Here is a 14,457-nt window from a genome sequence, read left to right on the forward strand (position 1 = left end):
CACATAGCCTACAGACACCTGTTGACTGTGACCCTGGACTTTTACAGACAGAGGCATGTCATGTACTCAAATGAAAAGGCATCGCACCCCCACCCGCTGAGGAGATGAAAGATTTATTTCCAAACAGCTAAAGATTAATGATGACAGCAAAATATTTCAGAAAGTTCACTTCTGATGTGTTGATCAATAATGGGTATCCTTGATCTGACTTTATCACCCCGAATCAGTTGTCAAGATGCCGTCGAGGCATGCTGGCACGACTTTCCTGATCCCCGATAAAATACTAAACAATATATATGATATATGGCAGGAGGAAACAAGCTTTCCTCTGTTTATCTCAGTATCTCAAGATAACAAAGCTTGTCTTCTCGAGATAATTAAATAATGGCTTTAAAATGATGGTAATTGCGAGCACGCCCGTTCTTGGCTTCCACAGATTCTGAAAGCCAGTAATTGTTTTCTTCTATGAGGAACTATAGCTGCTGTTATTGAACATGCGCCAGCTCCTTTGTTGTGGGTGTGTAGCAGTGTTCATCCATGTTTTTATGCTTTTACTGTCGTACACAAGACTATTATAAAAGGGGATATTGATTTCTATGAACTCACCCTGTAAAATAAAGCAGTAACTCACTAATTAACGAATTAAGAGTGTAAACAGTTTGATGGGGAGATCATTTGAGACCAGCATAAATCAGTTTTTTGTAAACATGAGGCTCATGGACACATCTGTATGTTCTGCTGACACAATAATGCCTTTTTTGTTGATAAAAGGGAGATTTGTCCTGGTTTTTGAAAGCCTCAACTCGTCATCTGGTCATGTTTAAGTTTATGAGAATCATGACATATAGTTAACACCATCTAGCAGCATAAATGCAAACTTCTTATATTTAGTGTTAATAATAATAATATCCACACTTAGTCCTGCTCTCACTTTCCTCTCGACCTCTCTCATTATTGGCGGTTGCCACATTTGAATGTGTTTTAAAGCGTCAGTCTGACTCGTGGCAAAGATATGAGATGGAGTCCTGTGTGGGAGTTTTGCATTTGTTGTGGACATACAAGCATACATTTGAATGTGTGTGTGTGTGTGTGTGTGTGTTACTTTGTATGTGATGATGGAGGCAGGAGAGCAGCCATGTGTGCAGGGTTGAGCCGTGGTTAACTGTAGCTTGTTCAGAGGGTTAAAGCCTTATTCATGACAGCAATAACGATACTGTCACTTAAAATGACACGGTGGATAAAAAGCTGTTGCTGTTTACGCTCAGTTTACGCCGAGCATAACCGATGCATGAAGGTTTGTTGAAACTGTTGGATATGGTGATACAGCTCCGTCATTATTTTGGAGGCGAGTGTTTGTGGTGGTGTTAAATTGTATTATGTTTTCAAAGATAAGGCAGCAAACAAGTGACTTGAAAAGGATGCGTGAGCTCTGCAGAGTGATGCAGTGCATGACCTCCCTGCAGGTCTGAGCAAGAAAGCCACACAATGAGGTTTCTGGCATTTTGTCCATCCTTATTGACACAAACAGGCGCACAAAATATCATATTCAATCAAATACAACAAGACCAAAAACTATGCGGTTTAGAAGTAAACCAATACCTCTGGAAGTTTCAGCCTCATGATTAAATTGACCCAATTGGGGTTTGATCCAGTTATTTGAAGACAAAATCCCCTCAAAGTGCCTGCTGAGATAATACTTAGAGATAATCTGAGCACCACGTGTGGTTTGTTATGTCTCATATTCATATGTAAAGTGAGGGCAGATCAGTTCTGTCTCCTCATACTCTCAGCCATGAGGCAGCTGAAGCTCTCTGTCTGTGGCAGCAGTGCCATCTTCCTGCTGAGCTTAGCACAGAGCATATTAGCAGCTTGCCATGCTGCTGCTGAGAGGATTACACTGTATACCGTACCTGACCGTCATGACCTGGGACACACACACACACACACACACACACACACACACACACAGAGAGAGAGAGAGAGAGAGAAAAAGATGACACCTGCATGCAGCAAATTATGTCTAATACTGGAGCTCAGCTGCAGCCTTATTTGCGTTGAAGTGAGACTGTGTTGAGAAAGTCTGCACACACGCAATAACATATGAGTACCACTTCACAATAAAAGCATGTTAAACGTGAACTTTAGCCGCGCGCTTTCATCTGACGCTGCAGCGCACATGCGGCGTTTCAGTGAGAAACCACAAAATGGGTTAAAATTCAGTTTCGGCTCCGCGTTTAGACGCTGAACAATCGCTCGCCTGCAGCACCCAGAAGTGAACAGCAGGCGACCCGGAAGGTTTGAAGTCCGCCTGAGAGCGAGCAGAAAGAAGAGTGAAACCCTTTATAAAATATTTCTTCTCTGCTGGTTCAGGTATGTTGGCCGCTCGATGCAAAATCCCTGCCTGCTTTTTTTTTTTCTTCTTCCTCTCTTCTCTCAGCTCTCCCGTGTCGCCTCCTCGCCGTTTCTGTTTAAGTCATGCAAAAGTTGTGATACTAAAAGGAGCCTTTGCAGCGATAAAGAGCCATTTCTTTTCTTCTGCCGCGCCAATAAAAGCTTTCATTACGCGCCTGCATGATCGTCGACGCTTGGCTCTACGGCTCAGCGGCTGCAGAGCTTTCAGCGAAGGCATCATGATTGTTGTAGGAAGTGTCAGGCGTTTTTTTCCCCTTCCTCAAGCCGGGCTATTCAAACCTGCAAATCAAAGTAAACAATCGTTCGTTCGCTTAATGCAAATACGCCACATCCCGCCGCATCGCCCGAGCGTTTCATGACATCTGGAGAATCACCTCCTTATTTTATTCGGATCTGCAGAATATGGCGTCCAGTGCTTATAAAAATAAGACCGGGCTGCCATTTTTGTTTTCCTTTTGTCTGAAATTTTTTAATAAACTGTCTGAGAATGTGGGAGAGGCGGCGGACAGAGCGAGGCGCTGCGGAGGATCGTCTCTCTCTGGAGGAGATGCTCTCGTTAGAAAGCTGCTGCTCGCCTTCAGGTTGTACACCTTAAAGCTTCTGTTTCTGTGGGCTTTTGAACGGAGGGATAATTCAGCACAGCAGGTACAAAAAAAGGGGGTAAAGTTGACCCTAACTTTTGTGTCAGACATGGGCTTGTGCTTCTTTCTACAGGTGCTCTGACAGCGATGATCTGCCTTCTGTTTTAATGCTCTGATGCTGCTTTTGAAGCTGAAATGTTGACATGTAAAAATAGTCTCCGGGCTGCTAAAGATGTGCTAGCTGCACATGATTTTGGTGACACTTGACCCCGACTGCTGGTCATCTGGAGGATTATTATAGCACCGAGGAGAGCGTAGATACAGATTGCTCTGCCTGGTTAACAGAACAGCATCAAGTTCTTCTTACATTACTTCAGTGACTCTTTCTAATCTCATTTACAAGTTCATAAGTTGTAACAAATGGCTTTTACAAGTTAATAATTTACCAATGATTTATGGATCAGATCTTTTGGTTTGCCAAGTTGTGTGAAAACTCTCTGAATGTTATTAGTTACACTTTTGGTAATCCATTGATTAATGCTCATCAATTTTGCACTTCATAAAAGGCCATAAAGTCTCCAGTTATAAAAGTCTTTAATAAAGGGTTTTTAGTCCCTCAAGTCTGCTGTTCTATGCTTATAAATCAGTGGATTTTTTCACAACCTGACCACCCATAGGTTGTTGTAAATGGCTTAAGTGATCTATAAAGCTTTAGTCAATGATTTATTAATCATTAATCAGGCCATTAGTTGCAACTTGGAGCCCTTTATAAAGGGCGATTTATTAGAAACTACCATTACTGCTGCAGCGCATTTGATGAATTACTTCTCAGTGATTAAAACTTTTGTCAGAAACGACCAAAACTTTGTTCGATGCATTGATTCAATGAAAGAGCGGAATAGAATAATAATAATGAATAATAATACAAAAGTGCCAAACATGATTTTCTTGTAGCTTCTTAAATTTCAAAATTTGATGCTTTTCTTTGTCAGATATTATCATGAACTGAAAATTGTTGGATTTTAGACTTGGTCAGATAAAGACAGCAGTTATAATGGTAATTTTTCACTATTTTCTGGCATTTCATTGACAGTTCAAATAATCTGCTATTCAAGAAAGTAACTTGCAGATGAACTAAGAATGAAAAGCATTATTTGCAGCAGCGTGGAGGATTCTTTTTAAAGATATTGAGCTCATCTCTAGTGTATCTGCAAATACTTAAAACCCTGTCACTTGCAGGCATAAATATTTAAACCCTATAGAAACTCAGCTTCATTTTTGAAAAAAGTGGCACATGTAAGTCCAAAAGCAATACATGCTCGACCTGTCTCTACAGGCTGCCAAAATTAACCTGACATGTATGCAATATGAATGCACAGCAGTACACAGGAACTCGCTGCCATTGAATATTTTCTCCGTGCAGCATGTCATCTCAAATACTGACACAAAGATGTCCAGCAGCAGTCAAACTCCTGAGCCTGTTCCCTGGAGGCACAAAGCCTCCAGGAAGTGAAACTGATCCTCACTGGCATCATTAGAGAAATATTTTGTGTGGTTTACTGTAGGTTCGTACCCCTGGACGTATCGTTTTTGTTTCTCTTGGCTCGCACATGGGGGCTGTGTTATGCCTCTGCTAAGCCAAACAGACTTAGGAATGGTGAAGTGTGCCAAAGCACGCAATGCAAAATGTTTTAAAAAGGAACTTCATATGACTTTGAGAGAAGAGGCTATGGAAAGAAAGACCCTCAGATCATAACTTCAACAGCATGCAGCTCTGTCCGCCATAAAAGACTGTGACCGTTTCCGTCCATCTGACTAAACAGCATGAAGAGCAGCTTGATCAAGCGTTGTGCTCTGTTGCAGCCTATGAAAATCAAATATTCCCCTTTAAAAGAGGATATGTCATGCTCTTATTTTGTCACAAAAAACGGAAGAAATGACTAAAGCTGTGTCACTTACGAATCAGAGTGCAGCATCCCCATTTAACTTATTCCATGTTCTTTGGATTTGCGTCTCAGCCTTTGACGTCGGCTACATCATTCTGAGGTGAGACTGTGCAGCGTTTTCTCCTGTTTCCCGTCAGACCCTCAACCAGTTGGGGCCCCTTGTGTCGAGGAGGACAGATTAGGATCTGAGCCACATCACTTGTAGCGTTTCTGTTTGCTCTGATAACCGTTTGGGAGAGTTCTCTAACTAGCTGTTGTAACCATGAGAGGGCCTATCTCTCAGGCAGCATGCACATCATGAAATCTTGTGGTTGGAAGTCTGAAGAAAAAGCTGCCAGACTCTGGATCACTCAAAATATTTCTTGCTGAGTTCACTCACCGCAGCAACTCAGAAACTTCCTCTGTGCTCTCTCTGATGAAGTGGAGAAAGTGGAAAGGCACATTTCCCGCTTGCACTTTTGGGAAAGGAGGATAGCTAATACAGAATGTCTTTGAAAATGCTCTATCACAAGACTGGGACAAGTTATCTCAAATTATCACATCGAAGAGTCAGCTGCTGTTTCGCTGGAGAGCCACTGACACGACTGCTTTGCACACTAACAATTGATCTTCACATAAATTTATTGGAGGCAGTTTTTTGGAATATTTTACAGCAGCAGTTCTCAACCTGGGATAAACAAATTAACCTGAGGCGTTTGCAACATGATTAACAGGAGAGGAAGTTAGAAAAAATGTCTTTTCTGTTGTACAAAGTTATCCCTCCTCTTTCAAATATTCCTCTAATTTTGCCTCTTTGTATGTAAATGACCACTCTGGATGTTAGAGATCAAAGAAAAAACAAAACACTCACCTATTCGACCCCAAAGCTTGTGAGCTTATAAATGTGTACTCCATACACGTACTGACCAGTATTTCACTGATGGACAGATGGAGAAGCTGTCTTCACGTTGCTTATGACTCTTGTGTATTTATTTCAGGATGGCTGAACCTCGCTTTAACAATCCCTATTTCTGGCCTCCACCTCCCACTATGCCTGGCCAGGTGAGTGATTCTGGTATTCACACTTAAACCTGAGGCAGTAAGGTCGTTGTACTATAAATACTCTGTGTAAAGGCTTTTTTTTTTTTTTAATTATTCTCAAAGATGCACTATTTAAAGGGACAGTTTGACATTTTGGGAAATATGTCAATTCACTTGATACCGCTCCTAATCTGTGAGGAAAATATGAAGGATTTCCTGTAAATTCAGCAAAATACATCAAAACCGAGGCATGAACACAGACAATGAAACTGAGAGCATCGCCTTATATCACCTGGTTAGCTCCCACCCCTGACAGTCTTTCTCCAGGGTACCGTGCCTTTACAACCATTTCTGGGAGCTTTCTACCATTAACTTCAAGCTCTCTGTTGACTTGGCGCTCCTCACTTCATGACCTCATAGGCTGGCACTGGTCCAATCTACAGTCTTAAGCATGATGGTGACAAAAACTGGTATGTTCATAAAATAAAAGACCTCAGGCCTGTAATCCTGAATACTTGATACTTGCTGAAAGGTGACAATCATACACGTCAAACACGGTGTTTCATATGACATGCCTGTAGTTTTTCACAGGGCACACAGATATCTCTATTTCTGTCGGCTATACAGCCTTAGCATTCTCCACTGGGACTGGCATACAGTCTAAACCTTCTATGGCTGAGTGCACTTGAAAAATAAAGTGTTGACCTACAACCTTTTCTCGTCTATGCCCTGTGAAAATATACCACAGTGGTCCTAGGTGGATTTTTTTCCTTCTGACAGAGCCAGGCTAGCTGTTCCCCCCTGTGTGCAGTCTTTGTGCTAAGCTAAGATAAGCTAGGCTAAGTGGTTCCAGCTACATAGTTACCTACGGACATGACAGTGGTATCAATTTTCTCATCCAAATCTCAGCAGAACAGAAATAAGTGTATTTGCCTTAAATACAGTGGTTCCCAATCTAGGGTTCAGGACCCCCTAGGGGTCCCAAGATGGATCTGAGGGGTCACCAGATGGTTACAGGGATACATTAAAACAATCTGTGACTTTTTTTTCTCTTACTTTTCTCTAATTTTAGCTTTCTATGCCTCTGTAAAAGCTAAACAGCTGTGGCTTTATGTCTTCAGGTTGTCTGTCCATCTGTACGTATGCCCGTCCCTTTCTTGTGAACGCAATATCTCAGAAACGTCTGGAGGGAATTTCTTCAAATTTGGCTCAGATGTCCACTTGGACTTAAGGATGAACTGATTAGATTTTGATGGTCAAAAGTCGCTGTGACCACACAAAATTTTACTGACCAAGTATGTCCAAATGTCTCATAAGATAAAATCATGAAGTGATGACATTTTATATACAAAAGGTCAAAGGTCAACTTCACTACGACATCATGAAGTTCTGCAAAAACACTTTTCTGGCCATCAATCAACACCGTAACTCAGCAACAAAAAGGGAGACTGTGACCTCATTTCACGTCTGTGCTGCTGCGGTGAAGAGGTGTGTGAAGCATCCACGTTTTACAATTAATAGCTTCTTTGCAGCAGCGTCCATATTTGAGGCATTGTGGTTCACCACTAGCTCATTGATTTTGTTGGTATTGAGCTTCAGGTGACTGTTGTTGCACCATGTGATGAAGCTCTCTAAGTGAACGCGGCATGTTTCTTGTTTTTTTATGCTTGTTTCTTTTATTTCCTCCTTGAAATAAATCACTGGAATCATACATGTTAATATAGTGATAACTTGCATTTTACCAAGAAAATAAGTCTTCACTGCAAATATCATATAGTCTGGACAGAAATGCATGTGCAAATTCTAGTTTTTGCATGTGAAATAACAGATACAATCTATTTTGGCCTAAAAAAAATTCCTCAGAGAAATCAGAGAAAGACAGAACTCACAGCTTGTACCCACACTGCTTCATTTTAAGGGGTCACAAGCCAAAACGTTCGGGAACTTGTTTAATACAGCCGTTAGCTGTTGGTTCACAGAGCTGCTTGCAGAAAGAAATTTATGGGTGCAATTGCACAAATCAGCCAGTAGAGGGAACCATCGCCTCATAAAGTGACGTTGACTGAACTGATGGCTGTTCTCTTGTCACAAATGTTGCTTCCTGGCTGTCAGCTGGATAACCTAGTCTTGATCAATAAAATCAAGGAGCAGCTCATGGCAGAGAAGATCAGGCCGCATCATCTGCCTGCTGCCTCAGCCCCTTCCCAACAGCCCTTACTGGCTCCCCACAGCCAGGCAGATGGTGTCCAGCACGGGATGTCCAAGGCCCAGCAGATGCCGGTTCTTCACAGCCACAGCCCGTCTCAGCCTGACATCGCCCTGCACGCCCGCCCGGCCTCCAGCTCAGTCACAGGTACTCTGAGTCCTCACCTGCCTGCCCAGTCCACTCTTTTTGCTGATGTCCACACACAGTTGGTTCAGCTCTGTGTCAGTGCCATTTTGTTGCATTGGCTTTAATGCTTTAGACTCTTGAGCAACTTGTTTTGTCACCTTGATACTTCATGACTCTCAACAGATTCTGATCAGGATGATGAAAGATGTATGTATTTTGTATATTTCACCAGGTCGTATTCTGGGGGATGTGAATTTGAATCTGGACGATAAGGCAGCTATAAAAGCCAGAGGATTATGGGAAGACTGGCATCTGCGTCAACTTATAGACCATCCCTCCAGGACGAACCATGTGTCAGGTACTAACCACTGTTTGGACAGTCAGCTCTCAGCGCGGTGCTCCTTGTTGTTGAGGTCTCATTGTGTGTGTTTCATTCATCGGTAGTTCTGGAAATAACATTGGGGAATTAGGACTTCTATGTGTTGTACATAGTGATAGGTAGACAGAATAATCTAAACACTTAATGCAAAATTACTTCGCAGTGAGCAAAATTACAATATCCTGCATGGCAGTAATCAGTGTTTGCCAACCATCTTGTTATCATGATGATTTCTGAGATTCATTTGAGAATGAACACATGCAGTGTTGAGCATACCTGGTCTCTGATTCCCTGAGGGTCCTGAAGCAGAAGGCCACAGGTTTCCAGTCCTCACCATTCTGCTGCAGGACCCCCTCCAACCCCATAACACCACGGTGGGCCTGGTAGCATCATAGAAGGAAGGTGCAGGTGAAGATGCTGAGGCAAACTTGAGTCCACTGTGCCAGCCACCACAGCCATTCTATGTAGTATGTAGTGTGGCCGTCCCGCTGTAGAGATCTGTCGGATGAATCCGATCATGTGGTATATGCAGCATTGGTGGTTCAGTGGTAGAATTCTCGCCTGCCACGTGGGAGGCCCGGGTTCAATTCCCGGCCAATGCAGCAACTTCTTTAACTTTGTCATGTATCAGCAAAAAAAGACACGGAATATCATCCCAATGAACACATAATGCCTTTGCCTTAAATAATGTGCATAGTTGTAATAACTATGTCCAACAACACCTCCAGGGGACACTGTGACCAGGCTGCAGTGCCTTTGAACAATCGTCCATCCTGACATCTTTACTTAATTTCCCCAGTGTGGAATCAATAAAGTCTAATCTTATATTATACCTTTTGAGGTTGTGGGAGAATTTTCTCTCCCAGCCGCTGTCTCTTGGTCTGGTCTCTCATCAAAGACGCCCTTCTGGAAGCCAATGTGCTGCTGTTTGAACTTACATATAGGTCTGTTCAACAGGAGGCCAGCTGCCTCGATCACTTTCAGTACCTGCTCCAGACATCCATCATCCGTCTGTGGTTTCTCCATGACCAAGGCTCTCATCCATACAGACTTCTGTTCCTTTCAGCCCCTGTAAGCTTTCTGCTGGAATTTCCCTGGTGCACGTGTTATCCCAAAGGGAATCAGCAGAAGGCATGTGTCCCAAAGGAGTGGTGGAAGTGCTTCATTTGCAGCTATGACATGACATGAATACTGTCCACCCTGAAAGCGGTGGCATGATTTCCTCCACTGTGGTTAGCACATACTTTTCCCGTTTCACTGCACAATTTAGTCTTCGGTCTGCACAGCACTAACCTCTTATGTTAGGCTTTAGGACCAGGACCATAGTGGCACACCACTCAGAGGGCTGTGTAACCCTCTCAGTGATGCCCTCCTCGTCCAGGTGGTGGCAGTGGTTTGTGTCTATCAGCATGCACTGAGCACCTTCCTTGCGAATGATTTTATCAGGCCACTGGTTCTGAACACAGTGCTGACATGCTCCACTCTCCTCACTAGACCCATTTTAACTGCCTCTGGACAACTTCTGCTGTTTCCTTTGATCACAAGTACGGGGAATACATATTTATGCCTCTATAGACAGTGTCAGCTCTGACCCAGCCTGTACATCTGAGCTTACCCTGTGAGCCAACAAAAGGTGTGTCTGCAGGATTATGAGCCTTTAGGGAGTGTCAGGAATGTCTTTTCACTGGTGACAGTCACATCAACACCTGTATCTGTCTTTAAGGGTAGGAGTACATTTCCTGTGTCAAGAGTGACAATCCATTAATCAAAGCAGTATTTACAAAGTAGTATTTAAAGCGGGCAGAGTGTCATAAGACTGTTCAGTTTACCTCAGGAGTCAGAGCTGGGAATGACGTCACACCCAAGCATTGTTGTTAGTTGTTATTATTAGTATTTATACGTAATATTTATTTCTGCTGTATTTTATTGGTAATTTTTAGTGCTTTGAAAACATCAACCCTCGCTGATAACTTACAGCAGACATGTCCTTGTCTTCACTTTTGCACCCGTCAGGTGTGGCGCTGGCATCCAGAACAGGCAACCTCAACACTTCAGAGATCATCACCCCCACCACACCCACCTCAAGCAGCCACAGCCGGCTTGGCGGGGCCCCAACACCTCATCTCATCTCAGGGCTAGCCTGCAGCCACGGGATGGAGCCTGGGAAAAACAACGGGGGCCTCGTAGGACTCCTCGGCCCTCCTCCAAAGGAGGAACGAGGGCGTAAGAAGATCAAAGCGGAGAATGGGTCTTCTCTTTTGGTGGTGCCCTACCCGATCCTCGCCTCAGGCAACGACCAGTCCTGTGTCACCATCACTGCCAAAGAGGGAAAAACCTACCGGTAAAAAAGGACATTTTGTCATGCAGCCGCTCTCACTCGATAGTTTCACATTTCTTATTCAGTAGTTATGGTGTTAACCAGTGTTATTTATAGACAGATGCATAGACCAAAGTACCCCGAGGTGCCGAGGTGCCTCAGACTCATGGCTCACAGTTGTTTCCAGATAATAAGGAGTCCAGTAGATACAGCAGGTTTCAGGCTCCCTCTGTCCTCCGAAATATAAATAATATATAAGATAAATGTATTTATCTGTAGGGTAAGTAGTATCTTTACATGTTATATACCAAAGGCACAAGTATCTCAAGAGATAGTAGCACTTGACTTAATGTACGTACTTTTCACTACTGACAGACACAATACAAAATAACACAAAATGAACGTACATGGAGTATATAGACTTTATAAACACTGCTTATAGGCCTGGAGCCTTAAATTACCCACCCCTGACTCTGACCTCTGAATTAGTTTAATGTTAAAGTTCTTTTTCATGGATTAATGCTGTTATTTTGTCTACCCTACTGAATTGTGGCATCTCACTGATTTTCCACTGTTGTTCAACATTCAAAATTGAAAATGTACAGATGTGCAAAGCCAAAGCAAGCGCAAACCTTTAAAAACTCAATCTTAGGACAGTCAAAGTCAAAGGAGTTACTACCCACTCTCGGTCTTGTTCAGTAATGCCACTGGGAGGACAAATCTGCTACTGCAATATACAGACAGTGTCCTGTGCATCCACTTGTCCCTCTGCGTCTTCATTTGTGTCTTCTGGCTGTCTTCTTGTTCCAGGTGTAAAGTTTGTCCGCTGACCTTCTTCTCCAAGTCAGACATGCAGATTCACTCCAAGACGCACACAGAGGCAAAGGCTCACAAGTGTCCTCACTGCACTAAGTCCTTTGCGAATGCATCGTACCTGGCTCAGCACCTGCGCATACACCTGGGCGTCAAACCTTACCGCTGCTCCTACTGTGAGAAAAGCTTTCGCCAGCTCTCCCATCTGCAGCAGCACACCAGGTCTGATCTCTGCGCTCATCACAGCCCGTTCATGACAATCGTTTTTCTCATTTTCCTGTCATCCACCAAAGCTAAGGCGAGCATAAGTATATTCTGTTGTGCAGCATCCAGCCTGCTTGAGGACCATTCTTCACATTGTTAGTTGATTAATTTAATTTGACTAACTTAATTGACGTCAGTTGGCTCTGAAACAAGCATGCCTCGATTCCTCTCTCTCCTTGTGTCTCTTCCTTTCTTCCTCCTCCGCTCGCATCTCAGGTGGGATGGACTAAGATGCGAGGAGGGGAGGCGAGGGAAGGAATCGAGGATTTACAAACCGAGAGTGAGAAGAGGGGCATGTTACCTCAGTAGCTCCTGTCATCTGTTGTGGCGCTCGTTGTTTACCCTCTGCTGACCAGCTTTTGTCGCTTTGCACACGTCACTGAGCACAAAGACAAGCCAAATTTCACCTGTGACAAAAGTGTAAAACATGTTACGCTTGAAACTGACCGTGTGAGTGTGAACAGGATAACGCTGTTTCTCCATTAAGGAAGAAAATCACTGTATAAATGCAGTCCTCTTTTTTACCTTTTAGCATCTTTTCTGACCAGTTTGAAGTAATATTTGCTGATGTCCGCATCACGTTCCCTCTTTCAGAATCCACACAGGCGATCGGCCGTATAAATGCGCCCATCCCGGCTGTGAAAAAGCTTTTACTCAGCTCTCCAATCTGCAGGTAAACATTTAACTGCTTTCCTCCATCACCTGTCGCAGTGCTACGTGAAGGTGACTGAGTGTGTTTCTGATTTGCTTTCCCTGCTGAAGTCTCACCAGAGGCAGCACAACAAAGACAAGCCCTTCAAGTGTTCCAACTGTTACCGTGCCTATTCGGACTCTGCCTCGCTGCAGATCCACCTGTCTGCACACGCCATCAAAAACGCCAAGGCGTACTGCTGCAGCATGTGCGGCAGGGCGTACACCTCGGTGAGCTCGAGATCCAAGAGAAATATTAAGATCTGACCTCACTACAGCGGAGATGTGCTCAAGTGTTGTTCTCTTTTTTTTTTCCAGGAGACGTACCTTATGAAACACATGTCTAAACACACAATGGTGGAACATGTGGTGTCCCATCACTCCCCTCAGCACAGGACAGAGTCTCCCACCATCCCTATACGCATCTCCCTCATCTGAGCTAACCCATCAGAGACGTTTCCTGTGATATCTGCTCTTCTGACGGACTTTGAACCTACTGACGGGTTCCAAAAAAATGTGCCAGATTGTACAAGTATCTTGTGAAGAGGTGCTCTCTCAACGAGCGTATCCTCCTTTCCTTTCTTGCTGACCAGATAGTATTATCGGGGACATCCAAAGATGACTTCTCAGCACTTTCGGACCTTGAAATGACAGGTCTAAAAATTTCATTTTCTATGTGATTTCACAGAAAAAAAAAATTGCTCCGGGCAGCTACATGGAAAATCTTTTTAACTTTTTTTGTTGCAACATTTTTCATTGTCTTTTTTTATATGGTCCTCTACTTTCTTTACTCAAGTATTTGCAAAAAAAAGATCAAACATTTGCATCAGAAATAGTCTTCCGTTAGCTCGGTTGCCAGGTGCCATAAAGGTGAATGCTTATATAAAGTGTATTCATGTATATTGTGCCACTTTTTCTGTCCGTGTTTGCAATGTCTCATCACTCATGTGGCCGTAACACACACACACACACACACACACACACACACACACACACACACACACACAAAACATGTGTCTGCATTTTTGTTCCAGTTTATTTTCACCCTACTGCCAACATGACCCTGGTCAGGACGTGCGACTCATGATTGGATGGGTGGATATATTTTCTTTGACGTTTTGTAATGTTAGAAAATATGTTCAAGAGCTTAATGAGTCTAAAAACTGGTTTACGAAAAGAAAACCCCACAAACCAGTCTGAAGCTAAGTTAAAATGTTCATGAATGCAATGAAAGGTACTGGTACCCCCCCAGAAAATCAAATTATTTATACACAATATTTATGATTATTGTGTTAATATGAGGTTGAATGATGCACTCACAGGCCTTCTTTGTCCCCTTTGTATTTGATTACAAACGTATCCAGACTGAGACATTACACCACCACTCTGCTGCTGCCGCACAGACAGATGTTACTTTACTGGAAAACATTAAAGAGTTTTCAGCTCTAAAATGTAACTGAAGCGTCACACACGCACTGAATGCTCTTTTTTTATATATATATAAATGAACACTTTCCATTTTACGTGCATTTAAGCCTTAACTTTGTTACAACTGGAGGGTCCACACTTGTTTAATCACTTTACATTTGCCTTTTATGTCATAGCACGATATATACTGTACATAAACTATATTAACTGTCAACTGTTTTATAATAAACAATTCTGTAATTACATGCAATAGTGAAAAGCTTTTCTTTAGTTTT

The 14,457-nt window shown here is 43.0% G+C and overlaps 1 protein-coding gene and 1 non-coding gene across 5 annotated transcripts; both read left to right on the forward strand.

The window, feature by feature from the left end:
• Nucleotides 1-2,157: 2,157 nt before the first annotated feature.
• Nucleotides 2,158-14,427, forward strand: znf362a (zinc finger protein 362a). Of its 4 annotated transcripts, none has more exons than XM_070959685.1 (9): nucleotides 2,158-2,370; nucleotides 5,917-5,980; nucleotides 8,072-8,312; nucleotides 8,524-8,649; nucleotides 10,684-11,011; nucleotides 11,798-12,022; nucleotides 12,659-12,737; nucleotides 12,827-12,985; nucleotides 13,073-14,427. In XM_070959685.1, the coding sequence occupies exons 2-9, from the start codon at nucleotides 5,918-5,920 to the stop codon at nucleotides 13,190-13,192; spliced, it is 1,341 nt and encodes a 446-aa protein (XP_070815786.1). In that variant the 5' UTR covers nucleotides 2,158-2,370; nucleotide 5,917; the 3' UTR covers nucleotides 13,193-14,427. The 4 variants fall into 4 exon arrangements, with proteins under 4 accessions (XP_070815786.1, XP_070815784.1, XP_070815785.1 ...); XM_070959683.1 differs by lacking the exon at nucleotides 2,158-2,370 and adding an exon at nucleotides 2,627-2,993; XM_070959684.1 differs by lacking the exon at nucleotides 2,158-2,370 and adding an exon at nucleotides 2,627-2,993 and having other exon boundaries at nucleotides 8,105-8,312.
• trnag-gcc (transfer RNA glycine (anticodon GCC)) lies at nucleotides 9,202-9,272 on the forward strand. Its single transcript has one exon. It is a non-coding gene; the product is annotated as a tRNA-Gly (tRNA).
• Nucleotides 14,428-14,457: the final 30 nt, after the last annotated feature.

This window comes from Chaetodon trifascialis, chromosome 3 (assembly GCF_039877785.1).
Source record: "Chaetodon trifascialis isolate fChaTrf1 chromosome 3, fChaTrf1.hap1, whole genome shotgun sequence".
In the NCBI taxonomy this organism is placed as follows: domain Eukaryota; kingdom Metazoa; phylum Chordata; class Actinopteri; order Chaetodontiformes; family Chaetodontidae; genus Chaetodon; species Chaetodon trifascialis.